The sequence below is a fragment of the Dunckerocampus dactyliophorus genome, chromosome 1, assembly GCF_027744805.1.
Source record: "Dunckerocampus dactyliophorus isolate RoL2022-P2 chromosome 1, RoL_Ddac_1.1, whole genome shotgun sequence".
NCBI classification, from domain to species: Eukaryota; Metazoa; Chordata; class Actinopteri; order Syngnathiformes; family Syngnathidae; genus Dunckerocampus; species Dunckerocampus dactyliophorus.
The window spans coordinates 24995155-25023048 of NC_072819.1; the positions used below are offsets into that span (position 1 = coordinate 24995155).

Here is a 27894-nt window from a genome sequence, read left to right on the forward strand (position 1 = left end):
ATGAAGCTCCTGGATGAGACTTCGGGGAGAGAAACTGACAGCAGCAGCCACAAACACAAAAGAAGAAATCAAGTGGAGACGATCCATCATATGACGCGCCTCCCTGCTGATCCATGGAAACCACACAGACACTCGAGACTATTTGCCAAAGGTCAGACAGTAGCAGGAAACCATTTCATTCTGATCAATGCTGACTCAGTCAGCACAATATTTATTTCAGAGCTATTTATTTTTTAACCACAAGTTCAACGTACATATATTAACGACTGAAATGTTGACTGAATAGATGATCATTGAGGTCAAGGGCAACATGCTTTATGTTCAAGGAAAAAAATGTTTTCTGCTTCCTTAAATGTTGAACTTCAAAGGTGCTTTTTGCATCCAAACTACCATTTCACTTGTTTGCTATGCTATAAAGATCACATTAATCATTTCTAAGTCCCTTGGAATCTGCAGTTGTTTAGAAATGGCTCCAAATGGCTTTCCCAACTTGTGTAAATCTACAGTTCTCCTTACAGCTTAGAGCTGAGAGAGAGAGAGAGAGAGAGAGAGAGAGAGAGAGAGAGAGAGAGAGAGAGAGAGAGAGAGAGAGAGAGAGAGAGAGAGAGAGAGAGAGAGAGAGAGAGAGAGAGAGAGAGTGAGAGAGAAACAGCTGCAGTGAGTCACAATCACTAACAAGAAGTTAATAGGTCTTGGACTGTCAAGTTAAAAGACATTGTGGAACCTTTCCAACAATTCAAATAAATGGCATTCATTTAGGGGCCTGGTATTAATATGACACTCATGCCAAAGATGGCGGTATATGTGAACTTCTGACCAGAGTTGTATACAGGTATATCACATACATCTCTTAGACTTTAAAGGAAAACTGCACTTTTTTGGAATTTTGCCCAACATCCACAATCTTTATATGACACATGAACACACGTCTCTCTATTTTCTGTGCGTTCTAAAAATATACAAACAGATAAAAGGACACAGCTCATTATTGCACTTAATAGGACACAGGACCGCTAATAAAACACGTACAAAAACCTCAAACAAGGTTTAATGGTTTTATATACATGCTGTGACTATGTAGTAACAGGTACATTCATGCTAACATTAATACTTATTTTGTCGTATTTTGGTCCTTTTAAGCATTACCGGAACTCACTTCATGGGGGCATCGATTTCACATAGCAACATAGAAACGAAATCCTACATCCTACAATCCTATTTTAGTGGTGACTGTCTTTGTTCCTTTAAGTTATCATGTTATTAAATGTAGCTCCCAATTAGGACACGATTCAATTCTAGGTTCAAGTCGTCCTCCAATCACCACCACCTGTCGACTAATTAGCGGCAACTGAGAAGACAGTAAATGCTGTTTGACTGAGAAAACCAGAAATTCTGTTTGATTTCTGATTGCATCCATTTAACTTCAAGCCAGTTGTTACGGTGGTGAGTAAGGTGGACCACAGAATGTGCAGGAGGAGCGAATCACAGTTTTTAATGTTCACACTACTCGGAGGCAGTCATAGGAGACAGAACAAAAGGCGTTGAGGTCCGCAGCTTGCGGAACCCCAGGAAAAAAAGTCACTATGACAAAGAAAAGCTTTACAAAGATGCAGGTAAGGGACAACTGGAAAAAACCCAGCTGTGGAGACGCCGACCAGGGAGCGTAGGCGAGATTATGAGCCGCGAGCAGACTGGGATGTAACACAAAGAACCAGCGTCTCACAGCTGCCCCTACTTAGTCTTAAGTAGGGGATGGACCAATTAGGTGCAGGTGTGTCCAGTTATCCCAGCTTCTGCTGCACGCCCAGCTATGGGAGGGAGAGAAAGAGCGAGAACAGGGCGCAGCAGCAGGTGATCGTAACACTGGTATTTTCTTCAGGTCACTCGGGACAAGGTTGCTACCAATTCAGACTTTTCAAAATATTTCAACATTTAGTGTAATTTCATATTGAAAATGAGTATGAAAATCTAAAATAAATATTGAACATTTAAATGCCCATTCATGCTGGTTTCACATTTTCCATTATTGAATCACTCTGGTGCTACTACACCCTTTCCAGTGAGCTTGTAAAAGTTGTATAGCTCAGCTGGTAGAATGCTTGTTTACTGAATTGTTGGTTCAATTCCAGAGTTGAGCTCAAACTACTCTTACTTTCATTCTACATTTTAGCATATTTCCACAGCATTTCAGTCGAGCTTCATCTTCCGAACGGCTCCTACGTTCATTCTAAATTTTGATTTGATGAATTGATTTGATACCTTTTCAAAGCATTTCAATTTCTCTTCAGCTTTTCAGCATTCAATGTCTACTGACATTGCATCATCTAATTGACCATACATCTGTTTTTACTTGACCTATTTTCACTATGTAAAGACTCGCAGGCAGTTTGAAATCTACACTTTTGCCACAAGGCTTCGAGGCTACTCGAGGAAATATGAAAACTCAGAACTTGACCCTCACACTTCTCCAATAATTGGTGTGTGCGTGCCCACTAACTCACATGAACTGAGTTGCGTGGTGGTGTGAGGGCTTGCAGCTTTAATTGTTATTATTCCCTCGATTTAATCGCATTTTTTAGGGTCCTAACGTGCATGAAAAGTCCCCAAAATTTGCAAGCGCGTCGGGTCTGGTGAAGAATTTTATATTTCAAGGGTCCCAAACACAAACTCCCAAAACTTACTCAGTAGTACCCCTTTAAGTTTTGAAAAAATTAGGACCTGCCACCAGTTTCATGGATCGTCACAAAATTTGCTGGCGACGTCAGTCATGACAGGACGCACGAAAAAGTCTCCAGAACCCATGTTCCAAAAAAAACATGAAGCTGGCTATTTTGGTCTCTGGCGGCAACCAGGGGTTGTATTTTGATGAACTAGTCCTAAGGACTTTGACCAAATGAGCCTAAATAAAAATCACTAGACAGATGGACAATGATAAATTGCGAAGCATTTTAGGCTGGACCATAATATGTGGGAGGGTCATTGCGACAAACTTTGATTCTAACTTGGCTTTGAACTTCAAGCAAAACTTTAAACGTTAATACGTCGGCTCCACAAGGTCAGATCGAGATAGATAGTAGGGATGAGCCGAATACTCTCCGTTACGGATAATGCATTTTTGCCGGTACGACCATGAAACAAGTACAGCTCGTCATTATCCGTAATCGCGATGAAGGAAAATCCTCATTGGGTAACTACTTAGGTATTCACTCTTCACGCACTGTGATTGGCCAGTCAGACACAGTGACCGCCCCTCCCTAGACAAACTCCCTACAAGTCCGAGAGAGGAGTACACGGTGCATTTGACAAGACAAAGTTGAAAACGGCTTGTGTCACGTTGGCCACTGTTTCCACTCTGGATGGGTTTTTTTTAGGTTTTCCTCAGCTCAGCTCGTATCTAAAGTTACTTGGTAAACTGGACTGAATGCGGTGCTTTTGAGAAATCTACAGTGAACAAGGCTGACAGACTATTTCCCTGTTTGCCATCACTGGATGTTTGAATTAATCACCAACTTTACACAGATTCATAAACAATAATTAAATAATAAAGTCTTACAGATCACTTACACACATAAACAGTGCACATATAGCTGATTAATGAACAATAAATATAGCAACTTCAATTCATGTCAAATTCAGACAAAATAATGTACTGATTTAAGCCCCATCCATTTCCAGCTAAACCACGCCCTTTTTAGGTTTATGCCCCACCCACTCCGAGTACAGCTACGGATACAGATAATTTAGATGGGTGAACAGATACAGATAGTGGTGTACTCACTCATCTCTAATAGATAGATAGATACTTTATTCATATCTAAGAGACATTCACATTTCCAGCAGCTCTGCAAAAATGTCATAATAAACCTAATCACTTTATCACAAAATAAAACAACCAAGGCAAGACAGGAGAGATCAGGAAATTAATTAATAAATACGGACATGATCACTTCAAATTTGTAGTGCAATATCCATAGTAAGGTACTAAACCCAGTCCTGTGTGTCTTTTTATCACTCCTCCTCTTGTGACGTACATTAGTCTTCTCGTCCTAGGGAATTTTTCAGACCAACATCAAATCCAGTGTGTAAGACAGACTGGTGATCTTAAATTACGAACCATATGCATGCAAAGCACATGTGGTGGGTGTGGCATGGCGGTGAAGTCTCTGCCTTTGTCATTGACGATCAACGTGTCATAATCTGACTGCAAATGGTCCCATCTGATTGAAAACTTATACAGCAAGAATCCAAGCCTGAGCAATATGGTGCAGCTGCCAAATGAGACCACTTATACATTTTTTTAAAATGAGCCCCCGCCACCCGTTTCACAGAGCTTCACATTGATGGAGACTTCACTCATAAAAGGACACACAAAAATGTCTCAAGAACACAAACAGGAAGTCAGTCAAGTTGATTCAAAGCGGACATTTTGGCCGAAAACCAGTGGTCGTACTTTGTCAAACTCCTCCTATGGATTGAGGCCAGATGAAAAGCACAGATACTAAAATCACAGAGCCCTTGAGACTTGCCAAGCAGCATGAAGCTCAAATGACTCAACTACACAAGGTCAGACTTCTAAAATAATTGGTGCGTATGACATTGATGACACCCTGAAGAGATCCATAAGTCACTTCCTCAATTAGTAGCAGTACCCCCCTGTGGCAACAAGAAGTGACAATAAAACCCATGCTTTATACAAAAGCCCACTCGTCTGAGTTAATTTATTGAATCACTTTCACATACTGTACATACAGAGCACATTAAAGAGACGGTGATGATATGAAGAATGATGTTTCATTACATGTGGTGGGTGCAGCCTGGTGGCGAAGACTGTGCGTCACCATTGACCATCAGACAATCATACTGTAACTTCACTTCATATCATCAGATCCCCTTTAAACTGATATGAGGATTAAGGGTTGGTGTCTGATCATGACTACATGTTGATATTGACTCCAATCGCGCCACCAACTGATGGAAATGTATAACTTGTAACTTTACCTTCTATGTTGTTCAATTGTCCCAAAATGATTTATGGTGGGTTGGGGCAAGGGACAGGACACCTTGCCACCAGTGTTGCCCCCTCCTTGTCGAAAACTATAGCTGTCATATCTCCTTTCCACATAGTCAGATCATCCGGAAATTTTTCTATGGTGGGTTAGGTCACCTTCCAGTCCATGACTGTGTATACATCGACTCAGATGGCGCCCCCCGTTGGATAAATATCATTCATGTCAAAAATTCCGCTTAAGATGACCCAATTTCTTTTTAACTCAGGACACTGGCGTTGAATCCTTCATCCGCATGCCTGCCAACTCGCAAGAACCCCACGTTACGTGGGGGCGAGGGCCAGTTCAACGCTGCTCGCAGCTTTAACTTTTATTTAAGTTATATTTGATATACTGTACCTATGGGCCGCACGGTGGTCTAGTGGTTAGCATGTTGGCCAACACAGTAACAGTCTGGAGATCGAGAAGACCTGGGTTTGATTCTCCCTTGGGCATTTCTGTGTGGAGTTTGCATGTTCTCCCCATGCGTGGGTTTTCTCCGGGTACTCCGGTTTCCTCCCACATTCCAAAAACATGCATGTTAGGTTAATTGGAGACTCCAAATTGTCCATAGGTATGAATGTGAGTGTGAATGGTTGTTTGTCTATATGTGCCCTGCCATTGGCTGGTGACCAGTCCAGGGTGTACCCCGCCTGTTGCCCGAAGTCAGCTGCGATAGGCTCCGGCATGCGCCCGCGACCCTAATGAGGAGAAGCGGTATAGAAAATGGATGGATGGATGGATGATATACCTATACATATTGCTGCATTTTCTATTATTTCAAAGACTAGATTTCATAGTCATGTTTTTTTTAGTCATGTTTTTCTATTGCATTCCTTCTTTATTAAATTAAGTACAAGGCTGTGTAAAGTGGTAATGTTTCTACAGGTTGTCTTTTGAGACTCAGATGTTGCCTGGAGAGAGTGTGTGGGATGGAGTGGTATGGCTATGCTGCACTCGGCATGTTAACTGCCATTCTCAGCTTTGTTATGGACCTGAGTGTAACAAAGCTGCTGACAGGTAGACACACACACAAACACAAGCATACTACAGTATATCATATCAAAGGTTAGTAGGTAGGTGGCACAGAAAATTAAGTCCAATATTGTGTGTATACTGCACTATTTTTAAGCAACATAAGCATCACTGCAAATCTATACTAGTCATCAAAAATTCTGTATTTTGGGTTGAAGTTTAGAAGATATACAGTAGATCCCTGTTGTTTGTGGGGGGTATTTTTTCGAGACCACCCAATTGCGACACCCATAGATATAACTATAAAATGTCCAGATTTGACACTCTAATAAGGCTTGAATTGTGCTGCTGCACTTTGGCTTGCGTCTCTTTCTCCAAACCCCCCTGCTAGCTTGACATGGACATTCTCCTCCGATGTCGGATCAAAATTTGCAATAAAAGAGGCTGTTGTAATTATACAACAATAATTATATGCCTCACACAATTATTAAATGCATTTTAAACTATGAAATGTACAGTCATCTCTTGTTTATCTTGTTTATCTTGTTTAATTGGTTCAGGTTTGACCGCGGTAAATTAATTTCCACACAGTAGGATTCAATATTCATACATTTAATATTTTTTGTAGTTACAGCATAGAAAAGCAGTTCATGACTTTCTATATACTTTTAATAACATTATTCGATATATAGTCACCTCAGGGACACAAGAGATGGCCACGGCTGCTAGCATCAGTAGCATAGCATGGTAGAGAGCCAACTAGTTAGCCTCCAGTGTATTTATTTGAAACTTAAGAAAGGGTTTTGAACAGAGTGGGGAAGGAAGACAAAGTAAGAAGCCGAAAACTTCCACACTGAATGGGAGGAGAACTTCTTTTCACTCAATCATGTACTGTAGGACATCCCATGGTTGACCACATGCAGCGTGACGGTATTCAATGAATTTCATTAAATGAAATGTCATGTCCCAACGCTTTGTGTCATTACTAACACCTCGTGGCCAGAATACTACATATAACTCCTATTTCAAAATGTTTTGACTAGTAACAGGCCATAGTCAACCACAAAACAGCAATCAATAATTAATTATTCTACTACCATAGAATGGGGGAGTGCTATTCGAACCGCGATGTAGCGAGCAACGACTGTATATGTACTCACCACTAATGAATGATAATGAAAGATGATCAATAGATCAACAGATGCCATCGGATTCACGGTCTAGCCTTTGGCTAGCGCTACAACTGCACTTCACCACCTCCACCTCCCTCTAAGGGGCTATACTCACATAAACGTTTTCAGGTCAAAACAGCAGCAGTGCAGCAAAGTATTTTATCGTTTCAGCCTCTCATTCACACGAAAACAGACTGCAATCTGCAAATTTGTGGGGGACGCTGACGTGTGTGTGTTTGTGTGTGTATTCGGGCTGTCAAAAATAGCGTGTTAATGGCGGTAACTAATTTCTTTCATTAATTACGTTAACATTTTTAATGTCATTAACGCATGCGCATAATGTCATGGCACATGACACTTTCTCATTGGCACTAGAGGACAGTGAGATGCATTCACTGACACTCCGAAAAATCACAACAACATCTTTATTACGTGTGTATGTGTGGTCTAAATAAACAAAAAGACAAAGAAAAACAGTAAGTTCATATTTTTATCTCTCACTAATGTAACGCTTACTGCAGAAGCACAATTTGCTGCATTTAAGTATGCTCGGAAATCCCATAAAATGCATACGTGGTGTCTTTGAACGCAATCCTTCATGGCTCATAATAACTGTTAGTGTGATTCAAATGTTTTGTACTATGAAAGAGATGCGTGGAGGGGGTTTTTTTAGCTTGATTTAAATTCTCAGTTCATTTGGAGCTGTTAATACAGTCAAACCTGTCTTAGCGGCCACCTTTATAGAAGGGCCACCTGCCTATAGCAGCCACTGAAAAATCCCCCCCAGCAAATTTACATGTTATAGACCCTGTGTATAGCAGTCACCTGTCCAACGCAGCCAGCAGCCACCCATTTTGTCTCCCTTGGTCAATATCTGACTGCATATAGCAGCCAAATTACCAACTCAAGTAGAAGCTTCATGCACGAAAAAGTTTTGTTTTTCAATCAATGAAGGCGTCGTGTGTAGACTTTAATTACTGAGTCCTAGCTCAGTCACAATCATTCACAAGATCCACACAAACTGTCAGTTGTTCCACATAAAAAAGCCGTCTTCTTTTGAGCTTGCTATTTCCTGGTCAATCATGTAACTTTAAGAGCATTTGCACCAAAACATTACCGCAAAGTAGGCTGGGAACAGGACGTGCTCCCAGCGACGCTACAATAAAAAAAAAAAACATATGCTAGCATGCATGCGGCAGCGGGAGCAAAACTGAGTTTGGTTGTACTTAACTGAAGTATTTTATCAGTTATCAGTTATTATTAAGCCTCTAGCTTCCTTTTAGTAAGTAAAAACCTTGGCTATGATTGCACTACATTGTCATGTAGACCTACAAAGTACACTTGGAAGAACAAGAGGTGAATAAATGTATTGCAACTGATGTGAAACTGATTAGGGGTAGGATTAAATAAGCTTTGCTTCTTCCTACTCCTTTTTGGACATGCAAAATTGTGAATTGTACTATGTGATGTGCTACTGTTTGACTCATGCATGTTCAGGATTAAAACCATGAACCATGATAATAACAAGCCTAGTAGTGTTGTACAACTTTTATCAGCAGTCCGCAGTGCCCTCTACTCTTTTTTTTCCTCTACTGGTCAACATTCAAACTGGACACCAACCTGTCTATAGAGGCCACCTGTCTATAGCGGCCACTTTTGCAGACTCCCTCTAGTGGCCGCTATAGACAAGTTTGACTGTACATACAAATATATATAATTGTGTCCTGTCATTTATCTATCTGTACAAATACAGCAAATATGGGCATATTTCACACATAGTGGCAAATGGTGATTAATCATGAATATATATATATTATTTTTTATTCTTAATTTTTTTTAACTCTTAAACCACCCATTAGCATAATGTTTCTGTGTTTGTTTACTTTAAGTTCACCAGTGGCTTTATACCCAACTGGAGGACAACAATCTGCTGCAGTTCTTCTGCTGGACACTTTACCCAGCATGCCTTTGTGCTCTGTCATCTTCACTCTGTCACAACATCTGCCCCTTCGCTACAGGTTTGTCTGACACTATACATTATATTGTGCCTCTGACGCCAAACTCATGTCCCCACTCTTAATGGCCAAGCGCCATACCTGGGGTGACAGAGCCTTTGGTTTCGCAGCCCCCAACCTCTGGAACTCCCACCCTGCACCCATCCGTAATTACACCTGTCCACCTTTAAGTCTCAAACTTGCTAATAATGTTTAATTCCATTTTTTTGTTTAGTTATTCTAATTTTAACTGTATATGTCTTGTATTCTTCTGTTTTATGGTTTTATGGTATTGATTGCATTGCTTGCTCTATTGTAAAGTTATAAAGTTAAGTTATTATTATTATTATTATTATTATTATTATTATTATTATTATTATTATTATTATCAAAATGGAGAACGGTAGCAAATTCAGATACTGTCAGGATATAGGATATGTTCACCATAGAGGGAAATAACTTGGTGCTAGGTTAGTAGGAGCAGAAGGTTTAGATACTTTTGAAGGAAAACATGACAGTTTAGTAGTAATAAGTTTAGTAGTAATAATGTGGTCCAAAGAGAGGGGAAAATGGCTGAGAGGGTCCTCTTGCGCCTGGTATGGTTCTTGGTTTGGGGTTTCACTTTGTTTTCAATTAGCTTTGCTGTTTACACTTGTGTCAGACAATACTGCAGATTTTGGTATCTATCCGATACCCCAAGTTTACTTTACAGGGAATTACATGAGCCCTTGGTAGTGTAGTGTTTAATATAGCTGACTTTTATAAAGCTGGTGTGGGATCAAGTCCTCCTTTGCTGGGGTTGATTCCAGCCCCTGCTGTGATCCCAAACGGGATAGACAATGAATATGTTTACTGTTGTGGCTCATCTCATCACCTTCACTGTTAGGCATTTTAATTGAGTGCACATAGCTCAGAAAAGCAATTACACACTATCTGCCCACAGCAGTCAGACAGACAGAAGAGGTTGGTAATCACTTGCATATGCTGTTTTGATGGCAAACATATATTTTGAGGGATAGCACTACTATTAGTGTGATAAAAGTGACTCCATTTGCATCCACATTATACATTTCTCAGAAGTCCAGTTTTCACACTTTTATATGTAGTTTTAACTGTCATGTTTCCTCAGGCTCAGGCATACCAGAGGTGAGGACCATGCTGGCTGGCATTGAAATGCCAAATTACTTGTCTCTCACCAACATGTTCACCAAGTTTCTGGGCCTTATTTGTACACTGGCAGCTGGTAGTACTGTTTTCCTGGGTAAAGTGGTGAGACTTTCATACAAAATCTGCAGTTCAGATTTAGTTCTGAAATGGTGTCTAGTATATTTGTTTTTCCTCCATTATAGGGTCCATTTGTGCATCTTTCCACCATGATGGGAGACTTCATCAGCAACCTGTGCTGTCATGTACAAGCCACTAAAGAGGTATTATACTGTGATCCAAGTGTGTTAAAATATTGATGTTCATTTACAACGCCAGATATGGATGAAAAACTATATCATTATATATATTTTCTCCCACAATCAAACGTAATTAATTTATTGATGATGTGTAGTGAGTAAACAATACGAGAAGACACCTGTGCTGTGTTCACAATTTGGTGTACTGCCCCCGAGTGGTCACAAAAATAAATTTTGTTTCTATACAGTGGTGTCCAATTAGGCAAACAAATCATTTATAGGACGTAATGGAGTAAATAACTCTTTTTAAAGCATATTTTACCTTAACCCAAGCTCTTTTGCCATAATAACCAAAACTTAATCCATTTTGTCATTAATGTATAGCAGAAGTTATCATAGCAAGTTTAAAAATATGTACAGTACTAGGTCATATTTGTGTTTTTCACAAGTGCACAGGCACCTCACACTTTGAAAAGCACAGATTTGAATAACACAGTTATATATGGTTTTGGCTTTTAGTGCAGCCAACCAAGAGTTAAGAGAAGGATGCCAGAATGCAAGCCCCAGCCTCATCAGTTCATTGCATTGTATTTTGCATAGAAGAAAGCAAATGGAGACATGTTGGTGGTTGCCGCTGCTGTCGGCGTCGCCAGCTGCTTCGGAGCACCTGTAAGCGGTGAGAAAGAAAATGATTTTGCGTGCATTGTGTCTGTCTTCACACTCCATTTTACTCTTCACAGATGTAATCTTTAGCCTCCTCCGTCACACTCGTGCCGCTCCATTACATTCTCTTTCCTCTGTTCTCAATATCAATATCATCATCAATTGGTTTTCACACATTTACATTCACTATGTTAACCCCCCTTTCATTTTCTATCCCTGTAAGGTGTGCTCTTTAGCTTGGAGGTGATGGCCTCTCACTTTGCCACAGTGAACTACTTGCCGTGTTTCTTCTCAGTGGTCTGCGGGGCATTGACCTTTCGCTTATTCTCTGTGTGGAGTGGAGATGAAGGTAAATGGAAAAGGACATCTCAAGGGCTTCTGAGGGTATATTGATATACCGTATTTAAAGTATATTCTAACAAAAAAGTAAATAGTAAGTAAACTTGATAAGTGGAGTGATTCACAATGCAGACTTTCTTGAAGGCAGTGTGGGGAAGAGACCTCCTCTGTGTCCTTAAGTGTGAATGTTATTGTGAATGTTGTGATTGACTGCTGACGACTCCAGGGTGTACCCCCCCTCTCTCCCGAAGTCAGCTGGGATAGGCTCCAGCATACCTGCAACCCTGAACAGGGTAAGCAGTGGAAAATGGATGGAAGATTCAAGATTCAAGAGTTGTATTGTCATATGCATAGTAAAACAGGCAGTTATACTATGCAATGAAATTCTTATTCTGTTCATTCTCCCAAGAAAAGAAAGAAAACACAAGAAAAAGAATAAGAACATAAGAAACATAAATACCAACATAAGAAACAAATACCGTCATAAGAAACATAAATACCAATATTTTAAGCAACAACAACAACAGAAGAGACATTAATACAGATAAATAATACAAATAAATGAATAAATAAATAAGTGAATAAATAAAAGTGCTATGAGTGTGTGTGTGTGTTGCGTGCGGCGTGTGTGAGTACTTGAGAAGCCTGATGGCCTGTGGGTAAAAGCTGTTCGCCAGTCTTGTGGTCCTGGACTTCAAACTCCTGTAGCGTCTGCCTGACGGTAGGAGTGTGAATAATGAGTGTTGTGGATGTGTGCTGTCCTTGATGAGGTTGTGTGTTCTTCGTAGGACTCTAGTTTTATAAATGTCTTGCAGTGAGGGGAGGGCTGCCCCAACAATGTTCTGTGAGGTCTTGATCACCCCTGGAGTGCCTTCCTATCACGTGTTGTACAGTTACCGTACTAAACAGTGATGGAGGCGGTAAGGACACTTTCGACAATGCATCTGTAGAAGTAACTCAGGATTTTGGTGGACATGCCAAATTTCCTCAGTCTCCTCAGGAAGTACAGTCTCCTTTGGGACTTCTTGATAATTTGTTGGGTGTTGTGAGACCAAGTGAGGTCCTCGCTGATGTGTGTGCCAAGGAACTTGAAGGTTTTCACCCTCTCCACCTCAGTCTCATCAATAAACAGGGGTCTATGCGGCTCCTTTTCCCTTGTTCTTGGGTCGATGATCATCTCTTTAGTTTTATCTGTATTGAGAAGGAGATTGTTATCACGACACCAAGCTATGAGGTCCGCCACCTCTCTTCTGTATGATGTTTCAACACCACCAGTGATCAGTCCGATGACTGTAGTGTCATCCGCAAATTTAATGATGCTGGTGTTGTTCTGGGAGGCCACGCAATCGTAGGTGAAGAGCGTGTCGAGGACTCAGCACACACCCCTGTGGGGTCCCAGTGCTCACAATTCTTGAGCTGGATGTGCAATTGTGGACTCTGACTGACTGGGGCCTGCCTGTTAGAAAGTTAAACACCCAGTTACAGAGGGAGGGTGACAGGCCAAGTGTGAGGAGCTTATTTGTGAGTTTGTGGGAGCTGACTGTTAAAAGCAGAGCTATAGTCTATAAATAGCATTCTGACATATGTGTCCTGGCCCTGTAGGTGAGAAAGGGCTGTGTGGATGGCAGTGTTGACTGCATCATCCGTGGACCGGTTCTGGTGGTATGCAAACTTTAGAGGGTCCACAGTTGCCAAGATGCTCTTTTTGATGTGGGTCATGACTATTCTTTCAAAGCACTTCATAACAATAGGAGAACAATAGGAGTTCATACTATAAAAAGTATGAACGTCAGAACAATTTCTTCAAAATATTTTAGCGGGGTGGTCAATGGAATGAACCGTGCTAACTAACAAATAGATGGAGAAACAAACCACATTTTGTTAACAGTTCTGCCTTGGTGGAGGTTGGCACTCCACTGAATGGCATTCTACTTAGGCTACGTTCACACTGCAGGGTATAATGCCCAATTCAGATTTTTTGTTGAAATCCAATTTTTTTATATGGTTGTTCACATTACCAAAAAAATTGTTAATGTGAACGCAAAGCGTCTGGGAAGTGACGTGCATGTGCAAAAACACGACGTCACAAGCATTTCCGTGTGTTTACAGAAGTAAAGATTGCTGCAGAGGTGTGCGCTCCTTAAAGGAAAACTGCACTTTTTAAAAATTTTGCCCATCATCCACATTGCTTATGTGAAACATGAGCACACGTCTTTCCCTTTTCTGTGCATTCTAAAGAGAGAAAGCAGTTAGCATGAGGGAGCTCACAATGCACGTCATGAGACACACCTATTTCGACTAGAAAGCCCTCCAACAATGTTTTATCGTTTTACATACATGCAGGTACATTCATGATAACATACAATACTTACAGTATTTTGCCGCATTTTTATCATTTTAAACATTATCTGAACTTCTTTTCTGGGTGCGCTGATTTCACATCTAGCGCTTCTTCCGTCAACAACAGCAGCATGTCAAGCACGTGTCTGTTTGCTACTACTAATCATGGCAGAGCCATGCAAGTGCCACCGACGACGACTACTTTTGGAAAAATGAGGATCCAAAACCTTATCTTTTTCAGCCTGAATATACGGAGAATGAGCCATAGGTTTTAGAAGCTGAACCCGCAAGAAGAGAGAGGGAAACATCATAGCAGACCGGCATGACTTGGTGGTGTAAATGTGGAGCTTCCCAAGCCATGCCGACTAACAAACCCTGCAGTGGTAGAAACTTTTTTTCCACCTAGCCAAAATAAACTGGACACTCCAGACCAACTGGACCAGATGGACAACTGTCCATCGAGTAAGTCACCATATTGATTGTGTTACATGGAGCACACGGCACATGATATCACAACACAGTTCATCTAGCTATGTATAAAGAAAACATAGAATGTGGGCTATTACTGTACAGATAATTTGGCTGTTTGTTCGTAGTTGTTCATATGATTGTTCGTGTTTCCTGAAAATTAGTTATTTGTGTAAGCTGCTACAATAACAATGTCACTGTAGCTTGGTTTAAATACAGGTCAGTTATGTAAATAGAACATTGCTTGGGTTTTTTTTAGGGTTTTTTAGGGATTTATAGTCGAAGTAGGTGTGTTACATGCATTGTTAGCTTCCACATGCTAGCTGTTTTTCTTTCTTTAGAACGCGCAGACAAGAGTGCATGTGGTAATGATAATGGTATTGGTTTAATTTATTTGAACATGCATACAAGTTACATTGGAATGCATCACATCGTACAATTCACAGTTCCACATGTCCAAAAGGAGTAGGAAGAGGAAAGCTCATTTAATCCTACTCCTATTTGTTTTACATCAATTGCAAAACGTTTGTTCACTTCCTGTATTCCAAATATACTCTCTTGTAGTTGAATACATCAAAAATGATTGAGATAATGTAATAATGTGATAAATAGCAGAAAAAATAGTAGTCAAGTTTCAAATTTTGTCAGATTTCTTGCCACTTTAATTAACTACAGTAGTACCTCGCATAATATAAACCTCCTTTTACATAAATTCCACTTAACATAAAGAATTTATGTAAAGTTTTTGCATCGTATTACAGAAGAAATTCCATATAACATAAAGCGTCAAGTCTGACTGACTTATAGTCCAGAAAATTACGGCACTTCCTCACACAGTAAGCTACAGTATACAGCTGTTTTATTCTAAATTCAGAATTCTACCACTCTACTACCATTTAACATAGCCAGGCCAAATATACTTTGCCAGTATGCCAGCAAGGAACTTTAAAGGAAGTTTATCTTTATTTGAAAGGCAGGTCAGTTTTCACTGGATGTTTTTGTTCATCAGCAGCTGATCCTTTCTAATGCTCTTCTACCTCAATGCACATAAATCAGTACAGCAAGGTTTAATACATTTTACGAAAGGTATTTATAGAGGAGATGCATTGAACTCAATATGAATATGCATTGAACACCTTACTGTGAGGCATGCATTCATCTTCTTTCATCCCTACAGAGACTCTTGAAGTGTTGTTTAAAATACATTTCCCCTCTGCGTTACCTTTCCTCCCAATGGAGATTCTGCTGTTTGCCCTCCTGGGGTGAGTAGACTTTTAACATCATTTTTAATTACATTCTCCAGTTTGTTGGTGACATTCATATTCAGATCAGGTCATGTGGAAACAATAAGCTGTTGTGCTGTTCTTCCAACTCGCATCATGACTTGTAATGACTTCCATCTGTAGCTGCTCAAGTCTGAAAAAAATAAAAAATAAGCATGCTGTGTTGTAAGTGTGTGTGGGTGTGGGTGATGGAAGCAGGCTGCTGTGCGGAGCTGTGGGCTGCTTGTACCTGTTCCTGCATCGCTGCATGCTGCAGTTCACCACAACAAACCCTGGCTTTTACAAGATGCTAAAAACAGAGTAAGAATAGACATGTTACTGTTGCTTTGTCTATGAGTGTTTTTACCCAGAAAACAGCACAAAAGTTCTGGAAAGGTTCTTATAAATATATCAGCTAAACAATTAGTGTATTTCCACAATCTAAAGAGATCCAATACAATAACTGTATCCAATAATTCCACCCTTTACAAATAGTACAGTACTTTGATGTGTACTGTCAAAAAAGTTCATTAATTAGTTCTAGAAGGTCCGACTATAACTGAAACGGACGTTAACGGAATATAAATTTTCCCATAAGAAATAATGTAAATTTAATTTCAATCTGTTTCATAAAGGCAAAACTGTTAACACAAAACAGGTTTTTAAAGTTTTACATGCAGAAAACAATTTGAAATGCATAGAAATACATAAAGATGATGAATGACAGGGATAAATGAACATTGGTCATTTATTTTACCTTCATTGAAGATGTTATCCTTGACGTGACTGAAAACAGGATTAAATTAAGTGAATTTTAAATACAATCATACTCTTTAAAAAAAAAAAAAAGTTCCATCCATATAATTTGCTTCATGCTTGTTGAAAAGAAGTAACCAACATAACTAACATGCCAACAAGAAAAGATGTTAGCTGCGTGGTGGATGAGTGGTTAGTGTGTTAGCCCCACAATCAGGCAACCTGATTGGGTTCAAATCCCCCCAGGTTGCCTGATTGTCATCCTCTGCATGTTATTAGTGCTCATTGTGTCTCTTGGGAGCAGGTGAATTCAGCTCACACATCTGTGCGGAACTCACACGCTGTGTACTGGCATCCTTCCGTAAGCATAATAGCTTCATTGGAGACTCTGGCAGTTGTAAGAAAATAGAATAATACTCCTACATCTAGAATATGTAATGGCATTTTTGCTTAAATCCAGCCTCATAAAAGCACATTTTATCTTAATTTAAGAATTTTATAAGAGCATTTGGCTCACTTCTTACCTTGTAAGAACAACTTGCTTATTTTAGGACTCATTATATTCTTAAATGTCACAAGAAAAATATTCTAGTTATACGAATTCTAACCCATTGCTTAACCCATTGTTAGAATTTTTTTCTTGAAATAAGCAAAGTTGTCTCATTTTAATATATTTGGGCTTCTTTCAAGTATGGCTGTTTTTGCAGTGTGGTTCATGCACAGGTGAATCTCTCCACAGGAAAGGTCTGTACTCAGCTTTAGTGACCTTCTTTTTGGCATCTCTGACATTTCCTCACTCTGTGGGTCAATACATGGCTTCCAAGGTGGGGCTTCAGTCAAACTACAGCAGATTTATCTATTTATCTTTTTTTGTAAGAATAAGAATGACAGAACATTGCATTGATGTCAGCATCCTTTTCACAGCACACCATGAAGCAGCTGCTCACCTCATTACTAGATGGAAAACAGTGGACGTCTCAATCCCACAACGCCTCTGTCCAACTGAATCCAGAGGCCGTGTTGGAGTGGGGCTCATCTGGGTGTCCTGTCTACCTCTCTCTGGTTGTCTTTCTACTCATGAAGGTATAAACAATACAAATGCCTATTAAGAGCTGAATGCACCTTCTCCCAAGAGACACAATGAGCACTAATAACATGCAGAGGATGACATTTTCATAACACAGTCAGCCAGCTAAAGACTGCTTAACATTTGAGGCAGTAGTGTCTTCTGAAATGTGACAGTTTCAGAGCAAAACTGTCATACTTAATAATTAAAAACAATAATTACAGGATTACAAGAAAAGATTGAAAAGGTAAAAGTATAAATTCATTGTGTGTATTTCCCGAAAAAACTCCATGCACATTCATAAATATGAAATATAACAACAACTACAATGTATAGTATAAATGTATAGTATAATAATTACGAATTTACAATACAATATCCTCATTTTCTACCTAGTAGAAAAGCATTAAAAACACATGATGATGATTGACTCGTGCAATGCAAGCCTGTGCAAGTGAAGGACAGATTAGAGCATCAGTGTATTAGTGTGTGTGTATCTTTGCTTCTCAGCTGTGGATGATGGTGCTTGCCTGCACTCTGCCACTGCCAGCCGGATACGTCATGCCAGTCTTTATCTATGGTGAGTTAGTCCCTGAAATGTCTTTGACTTTGTCTTTTCGACTCCATCCATCCATTTTCTATACCGCTTTGTAGGGGCATGCTGGAGCCTTACCCAGCTGACTTCGGGCGACACCCTGGATTGGTCGCCAGCCAATCGTATTGTATAGACAAACAACCATTCACACTCACATTCATACGTATGGACAATTTAGAGTCACCAATTAACCTAACATTCATGTTTTTGGAATGTGGGAGGAAACCAGAGTACCCGGAGAAACCCCACACACACGGAGAACATGCAAACTCCACACAGAAATGCCCAGGGGAACCCAGGTCTTCCCGATCTCCAGACTGTGACTGTGTGGCCAACATGCTAACCACTAGACCACCGTGCGGCCTATTTTCTACTCATTGATCATTTTATTAACAAACAGAGAACCATGCGGTGAACATTCACACAGGAGCTGCTGTTGGCCTCTCTCTACACTGCTAACCTTCTGCTATCATTCAGCTAACAGTCAACTCTAGCTATCTGACATCACACAGGTCACTTCCCAGGCCATACTTCTTAAAGGCACACACAACAAGTCACAGATACTGTATTACACTTCATAAAGTGTAATTAAAAAAACATGACACTACAAATCACACAACTCCACATAGTGTAGGTGACTGTGCACCCCTATTGCTTAATATAGTCCAGTAAAGGTTTCCACATATCTTCAAAGTCCCCCGAGTAACGTAAGTCAGTTTTTCCAATGTAACAGAGCTTGTCATTTCCTTCATCCATAGACTTATTGATGATACATCCATTTTTTCCCAGAACAGTGCAATCGGTCTCCTGGCCTGCAGGAGTCCAAAGTCAATCAATGTTGATTTATTTAAACAAACCACAAAATCTTTCGGGTAGATCCCCAATACAGTGTATTAACTGTTAATAAGGAAAAGCTCACACTGATTCAAATGTAAAGCAATGTCCAATTTATATTACTACAAATGATATCAAATAAGTCTCCCCACACCCATCACTCGGGACATAGTTTCGCATATAATTGTATAAAGATATATTATATAGCTTTTGCATGTAGTTACTTTATTTTGTTTTTGTATAGTCATGTAAAGTGTAAATGTAGAGTTGTTGCATGCAAACTTTGTGGTTATTTAAATTGTTTTATGTTGATTTATAATTTATTACTATTATCATTATTATTATTTGTTTACAGTATTTTGAGTTTGTGGCAAAGATATTTATATTGTATTTCAGATTTTTGTTATTTGTTATTTGTTAACCGTGTAAATAGGTTGACACGTTATCTTCCAAATTAACGGTAAAACCAATGCCATTCAATTTATTTAGTAAGTGTATGTACAGTAAATTTCAGATGGAGGGGGGCACCATTTAAATATTGCCAAGGGCGCCACTTTGGGTAGGTATGACTCTGATCTCTTGCCACTTTCTTTTGTCTTTTCCAGCCATTTCCGTTTAACAGGAAAAGAACATCACTTCAACTCTGGCTGTAAATTTACAGCATAATATACAATTACAGGATGCCCAGTGGGGATGCATTGTGGTCGTCAATTAACATGCAATTTTATTTTGAGTTCTTGTCGGATTTCCTGTTCCTGTTGGCTGGCTGTATTAAGTCCAGTGAATTCTGCCGAGCAACAAGAGGCCAGGCAAACTTGTGACATGACCAGGAGGAAAAGCAAGCAATTCTGCTGATCTATTTTGCTGTGTCTGCAAAGTAATTAAACATTTAATTTTAGCAGTGAAGTTGAAGAATGAATCATCCATGATTGATGTTAATTGTGCTAACATTGCTCATGAGCTACAGACGGTAATAGAGATTACTAAACTCTAATGATTGTTTTTTTCAGGGGCAGCCATTGGTCGTTTGCTTGCCGAAGGAATTGTCTCCATGTTCTCCACCACAGGCCAAAAGTGGTCTTCTATAAATCCTGGAGGCTACGCACTTGCAGGTAAAACAGCTGATGAAATATTTTCAGTGCTTCTACATGTCAGTTTTGTCTCCACTCATACTCATATTAGGCCATGCAGAGATTTTTATGACGCCAGTCTACTAAAACAGTAGAATAAGATGTCAAATGTCATGACATGGTTATACAGGTGTTTCTGACACTATGCGAAGTCTGCTGTTGTGTTGAAATGCATACACGGGTATTCACACAGCAGCTTCAGACATGTGTCGAATATGAAAGTGTCATCACGTTTCACACAGCAAGCAAGCACGTTTTCTCAACTGTTCTAAATGCAACTTAACACTTACCTAATATGCTGCAGATAGCAGTGACTTCAAAGTAGTTTCATGCTGCAAAAGCTTTGTTCTCCAACTACTTCCCCTCCCACCCACACATTGTCTCTCAGTCAATATAGACATCAATGATGCCTAAATACACATTGTAGTGTAGATACCCCTCATGCAGTTATCGATTTATAACTAGTTAACTTGAATATGATTTTTTTTTTTTAACTGTCACAGTCTCTTGTGTTTTCCATGAAAACATTTCCAACTTTTCAGATGTATATTATGTTATGTCTATGTTTAAAATATAAAGAGTAAAAAGAAAAAAACAGTTGTTTTTTTAGTTGTATTTTCATTCATTTTTATGCTAGTTTTTATGCTTGAAAATGCTTCATTTAGGCCAAAAAATATGTTAAATTTGCTTGAATATGCATACTTTTTTTTTTTTTACTAATCGGCCGTATTCAACTGTGAAACAGCATGATTTATTAATTAATGTATTTGAGAAAAACAGTGAAGCTGCGAAATTCTAACTGCGATGTGGCAAGGGATGACTGTACTGTTATGCTACATGATGTGGAAGAGCCAATCATGAGGTTGCTGTGTTTAATCGTTGATTTAATTTTTATACCACTCCTACAGTAAATTTCCTGAACGGTCGTGTACTAGAACTTTTTGAGATTTCCACGATATCTTTTTAATGTCTCACGTCACAACTTTAGGATTCCCATGTATGACTATTTACCAATTTGTTTTTTAAAAATGTGATTTCTTCAGTTACTTTCTTTAAATACATTTGCATGCATGTCAAGAAACGTTTTTTCATATTGTCATAATGTAAACCTAACATTTTCAAATAAGGCTGTAAAAAGTGAGGGCTTGTGAATACTTTCCAGATTCATGGTATGCGTTTATGAACAGCTATGCTGATATTAATATTCAAAGGTTTAAACTATAAAAATGTTGCATCCTTGCATAATGTTGTGGATTTATTTACATAATTATTAAACATGAAATAGAAAATAGAATAGAAAATAAATAAGGCTTTATTTGTCCCACAAATGAAAAATGTGGGGTTTTGATAGAACAGAAAAGAATAATCCTTTATGAGCAAAGGGGAAAGCAACACATCAGCATAAGTCCCAGTATTAAAAAATCTAAAATCCAAGTGGTAATAATGGATGGCATCAGTACAAAATGAAGAATAAAAAGAAAAAAAGTTATTTCTAACATAAGGAAATGAGTAAGTAGGCAACAGTACATGAAGAAGTAATGTTTATGATAGTGGTTTTGGTTTGCAGCGTGTGTAAACCCAACCAAACTACAATCCTAGTAAAAGGCACTAGTGTAACTTTAGAGTGATACTGTATGTGTTGTTGTGTGTAGGTGCAGCAGCATTCTCTGGGGCTGTGACACACACTGTATCACCAGCTCTCTTGGCTGTGGAGTTAACTGGTCAGTTCAGCCATGTTGTCCCCGCCCTCCTCGCCACTCTCTTAGCCAATGCTGTCGCTCGCTCTGGGAGCCGCCCATCTTTCTATGATGCTGTCTCCATCAGCAAGAGGCTGCCACACCTGCCCTCTCTCATGCTGGCACACCCCAGGTACAGTATGTTTATGTATGTCTTTTTTTTTTTTTTTTTTTACATGTAATCATGGCTGCTTTACAATGTGCGTCTTCTACAGGCTTCTCTCCACACAGGTTGGACACCTTCTGGGCGTGAGGACCGTGCAGCTCCAGAGAGCAGCAAACCCACAGGAGGTCCAACATGTTGTCAACACCAGCACTGAGAGACAAATCCCCGTGGTAGACTCACATGGTGGGCTGATAGAATTCCAGAGTGAATCTCTTGTCATGTGTGCCATGTATTGAAAGTGCCACAGACATTTAATGGTCCTGACAACGAAAAAAACAGGCCTGAAAGTGCACGAATAAGCAGCAGACTACAGTCATCCATCGTGAAGTGAATTTCCGCAAAGTAGAATTTAATAATAATAAATTGAATATTTTCGTAGTTAGATCATAGAAAACCTGTTTAGGACTTTCTAAATATGGGTTTTAACATTATTAGAGCCCTCTAGACAGGAAATAACCCAAGAGTCACTTTTACATTATTATTCTTCATTTACATCACATTACACAGGCTAGGGTATCACTGCTGGGACATGAGACCTAGCATGCAAGCTACCAAGCTAACTAGTTATCCTCTCCAATTTATTTATTCTAAACTTAAGAAAGTGTTTCAAACAGAGTGGGAAGAAGGATAAAAAGCCAAAAACCTACCACTGAGAGGAGAACCTTTTTTTCATTTGATCTCAGCCATGGCATGTCGGCTCTAGTCTGCTGGCTCAGTAGCCAGTCTCCATGCAGTTTGAAAGGTAATGTAATCTAACCTAATTTGTCATAGCATTACTGATGCCTAGTGACCAGAATACACTAGGTCCGACTTGTGAACATTCGGAGATATGAACACAAGCCAACTGGTCTATATTTTCATGTATTTTGCCTTGTAGTAACTCCATATTTATACTGCTACATGCTTGACCAGTAGAGGGCACTGTGACACTGCTAATGGCACCAACAGGAGAGGAAGACAAGAGAGAGAGGACGGCTAAGTTGTAGTTGTATGATACAACACAGCAGAGCTGGTAAATAAAGTTATAAAGAGTTAATAGGCCTGCTTATTGTACACCACCCACAGAACACTACCTCTTTTAGAGGAGTCTAACAACGACGACAATTTGTCCTTTTTTCCTCATTTTATCCTCATTTAATATTACTACTACATCCAAACTCATTTACATACATACACATATATGTATATATGTATACACGTACATGTACTGTAGTACCTATATAATTGGTAAATTACCTTTTGTTCGACTTATGAACAAATGGACTTGCGGTCATCTGAAACCAATTGTCTTCGTAAGTTGGGGATCTAGTGTGCTACATCGAACTTGTCTTTCAATATTTTTTGACTAAAGACCATAGTCAACCATGCAACAGCGATCATTTATGAATTAATTGTTTTTTGAAAAAATGCAAACGAGTGAGGGGGTGATGTTCAAACCGATATATAGCGAGGAAAGACGAAAGAAGACGAAAGAAGAAAAAAAAGCAAAAAAGAGCTGAGTCTTTCAGGAGCAATCACACGTGCAGCCCTCTGTGGAGCTGCACTAACTCTTCACTGTGGCAGTGAAAGAACATTGATTCGCTCTCCTCACCTCTTTCTTTTAAAGAGTCGCCAATTTTGCTGGGCTTTGTTGTGCGATCAGAGCTTCTGACGTTCCTTCATCACTGCAGAACTGCCGAGGTAAAAAGTGCACGCATCAGTTGTCAATATTGTACAGCAAAAAGAGTTACCTCCATTTGATAAGCCCGCATTCAAGCCTAATCCAATCAAATGATGGGTCATCAAAAAAAATAAAAAATAGACATTTTGTGTGGATGCTGAGAGATATGTGGTCAAGCATAAACATCAATGAGCGAAATAAATTAAGCAGTGGTTAATAGATCACAGCATTCCGCACGGTGGCCTAGTGGTTCGCATGTTAGCCACACACTCAGGAGATCTGGAAGATCTGGATTTGTTTCTCCATCTGGGCATCTTCGTGTGGAGTTTGCATGGTTTCCCCATGTGCGCGTGGGTTTTCTCTGGGTACACTAGCTTCCTCCCAGATTCCGAAAATATTCAGGTTAATTGGAGACTCTAAATTGTCCATAGGCTAAATATTTTAAGAATGTATTTATTATTATTTTCTTAGTCATTTTGGTGATTATAAATTAAAAATTAATAAAAAACCCAAATCTTGTAAAATTTGAAAAATTGCCAAAAAGTTGAATATTGTAAATTACTTGTCCATGCTCTAATCAGCAAATGAACTGCAAACACTTCTTTAGACTTTAATAGTTTTCTCACTGAGAATTAAAATCCTGAAATCCAATAACTGTTGCACAATATTCAAATTTATTGTTTTGTGTATATATATTTTTAAATATTGTATATACGTCACACCAATCACAGAAGCAGCTAATCATCTGCTAACGGGATTCTGTTGCTAAGTGAATGTGCATAAATTTACACCAATGTCCCGTTTTGCTGGGTTCTGTGTGAAATTCACAGACAAATTAATGTTGCTACTTATGTTATGGATCTCTATGTGAAAGAGGGATTGCTCATCAATTATTCCCTAACGAAAAATGTAAATATTTTGGGACTGATTTGTTTTTGGGCTGAGGAAAGTAACGCTTACGTGTCCTGACCAAAATGCACATTATGTCCTTTGATTGTTTTTCAGTTTGTTGAGTGATGGTGCTGCTGTTGAGTGCATAAGAATGATACCATTTCCTGCTGCACTAAAGCACAGTCAAACCTGTCTATAGCGGCCACTAAAGGAAGACAGCAAAAGTGGCCGCTATAGGCAGGTAGCCGTTATAGACAGGTTGGCGGCCATTTTGAATGTTGACCAGTAGAGGGCACTGTGGGACTGCGGATAAAAGTTGTAAAGAACTACTACTGTAGGTTAATAAAGCGATTAAAGTGCATCGGCACAACAAGGGGCATTACAGTATTGACCAGTGCACATTGTCTCACACCAGGAAATAAACGGTGTCACTGTCTGCAGCAAGCTTCAAAGAAGACGGCTTTTTTTATGTCGAACAACTGACAGTTTGTGTGGATCTTGTGAATGATTGTGCAGTCTACACACGACGGCTTCATTGCTTAAAAAACAAAACTTTTTCGTGCATGAAGCTTCTGCTTGAGTCAGCATTTTGGCCGCTATATGCGGTCAGATATTGACCAAGGGATACAAAATGGGTGGCCGCTGGCCGCGTTAGACAGGTGACCGCTATACACAGGGTCTATAACACGTAAATTGTCTGCGGGGGATTTTTCAGTGGCCTCTATAGGCAGGTGGCCGTTCTATACAGGTGGCCGCTAAGACAGGTTTGACTGTATTAACATAAATGCTGTTCTACTGGTATTTACACTGTAAGGAAAACACACCGAGAGTGCATTTTTGTTCACACAGTGTTTATTTCGGTCTCAGAATTGATTTTGCCAGAAAATAACATGTTTGTGTCCTCCTTCAGAGTGTGGACCAACATCTAGAGGACATCTGCAGTATTCACTCTGCTGCAGCCCTGTTGTCACCTCACAACACCATCCAAGAAGTAGGAATATATCTTTTAATGACTAACTCAACACTGGAGGCTCATATGTTCTGTTTTACAACTTCTTTTTACACTTTGTGACAGTTAAGAATGTCTTAATATTAACAGTGTTAAACTGCTTTGTGCACTTCTATGAAAGCTAAGAATGTTAAAATGTTACTTAAAATACTATGAATAATAAAGCTTCCACTGCACTGTATTTGAGGAAAGAATCATTTTCGAGTCAGTCAGTCCATAACATTGTATTTTGCAGGCGTACAGCATCCTGAGCCTTGCCGGAGCTCAGACTGTGTTTGTCACCGACAGAGGAAGGCTCCTTGGAGTCATCACATGGGCAGAGGTAACTTGTACACACACACACACACACACTTATCCAGATGGAATCATCAATATTTGAGAAGAGGATGAATGTCAAAAGTCTTTTTCTCTTTTCTCTTCCAGATGAAGAGAATATTAGAAGACTCGGTTAAAGAAATTTAGCACAAGAAATAAACACTTCTTTGATCACTAATAAAGTTAGCTGTTCCTCAGTGCCCTAGCATGAAAATATTTCCTAATAATGGTTATTAGCTGTCTTTAACGCATATTTATCAGTGATTACGCACCTATTGTTCTAATCAACACGATCTCATCCACACGAAAGATATCACATTTACTAAGGAAAGACACATTAAACTTGTGTATGGAACAGGAACAACTCATAAATAACTGATTACTCAATATATCGATTTATATTTCTATGATCTTGCAAGATTTACCTTGAAGGGGCACATCAGTAAAAATCAACTTCCAAGGTAAATAATACATTATATTGATATTTGTATGACAGCAGTCATATTTCCTTTTTAGCACATTTAATTGTAAATACATGGTCATGGTTGCTTGACTTACGGTCCCTCATTATTTAAAAAGTAATGTTCTCATAATACTGCAACTTTATTCTCATTAAAGTTTATCATAATGATAAAACATTTTCAGAAAATGTCATTTTTGTTCCTGTAATATCACAACTGTATTGTTGTAAAATTCTGCCTTTTTTCTTGTAAAACATTGTTTTTAAATAATTGCAATAATATAATTTAATAATATGTATAAATTCTTGTAAAGTAAAAAAATATATATATTTCAACTAATATTTTGTCAAATGTAATTTTTTGTTGTAATATTACTAATATTTCAAAATTTCTTTTGTTTTTACATTACAACAAATAATTTGTAATTTTTTTTTGTTTATTTATTTTTCTAAAAAAAAATCTTGTAATATGACTAAATTCTTCTAAAGTAACATTTTTCTGTTATTACAGATAATGTTGTAAATGTCATGCTACAGAATCAGAGATCAGATCAAGATTCCAACACCATTATGCCACGCTAATTGATAATATATTCAGTAATGATTTTGATAACAGAACAACTAGTGGTCTGCTAATAACAACATCAGTGACCGTCTTCCAGTGTTTACAATTTACAATGAACACTATAAAAAGAGAAAGATAGAAGACAAAAGGATTTTCCAAAGACTACGCACAGAGAAAAGTATAAACGCTCTGCATCCTGGGAGGCAAACAGGGGACACTGGAAGCTGTGGGTGACATGGAACGGGGAGAGGCCAGTGGAAGAGCACACAAGAGTTGTGTGAGGAATACTTCACCCAGGGCAGATAGCGAGACCAAAGAGTCGGATGCTGGTGGCACACACACATTGCAAGGCTGCCTCCGGGTCCTGGTTTGCCCTCTTCGTCTGTCCATTGGATAGCCACGAAACTCCAAATCCCTGGTGTCAGCATGAAGGGACAGCCGCCAGAAGCATTGTGAGAGGAGGAATGCCATACATCTGGCTCCAGGATGGCAATGAGTCCATATCAGAACCTCAGAACAAAGGTTGCGAGGAATGAACAGGTGATCTGGTGCACAGCCGGCAGAAGGATGTGTGTCCCTGCTGACCTCTGCTACTTACCTATCCACCTCCCTTTGGAGTCCAGAACTGGCTAGAATAGTCTCTGGGGAAGAAGCTCCAAATGGAGGTGCAAACATCCTTGAAAGGGTGTTGGGCTTCCCATTGAGTGATCTAGGGGGATAAGTGAGAGCAAAGTCAAATCTGGTGAGGAAGAGAGCCCAATGTGCCTGGCGAGGATTCAGAGCTTGTGCAGAACGGATGTAAGACAGGTTCCTGTGGTCTGTAAAGGTGCGCCCCATTCCAGCCAGTGCCTCCATTCCTGCAAGGCAAGGACGGCGCCCGGTTGCCAATATCATAGTTGCGCTCAGCAGCAGAATGACGTCTGGAGTAGAAGTGGAATTTTTGGTCCATGCTTGAGTACGGCCCTAACCCCTGTGTCGGATGCATCCACCTCAACAAAGAAAGGGAGAGAAGGGTCAGGGTGGACAAGCACAGGAGAAGAGGTAAAACAT

General features: G+C 39.4%; 1 protein-coding gene across 1 annotated transcript; it reads left to right on the forward strand.

The window, feature by feature from the left end:
* Nucleotides 1-26376, forward strand: clcnk (chloride channel K). The gene is made up of 19 exons (XM_054771589.1): nucleotides 1-151; nucleotides 5934-6065; nucleotides 9082-9210; nucleotides 10316-10455; nucleotides 10536-10613; nucleotides 11190-11265; nucleotides 11476-11601; nucleotides 15577-15661; nucleotides 15881-15982; nucleotides 17157-17241; nucleotides 17342-17500; nucleotides 17994-18063; nucleotides 19923-20024; nucleotides 21695-21911; nucleotides 21994-22127; nucleotides 23551-23624; nucleotides 25406-25486; nucleotides 25740-25826; nucleotides 25928-26376. The coding sequence occupies exons 1-19, from the start codon at nucleotides 1-3 to the stop codon at nucleotides 25964-25966; spliced, it is 2067 nt and encodes a 688-aa protein (XP_054627564.1). The 3' UTR covers nucleotides 25967-26376.
* Nucleotides 26377-27894: the final 1518 nt, after the last annotated feature.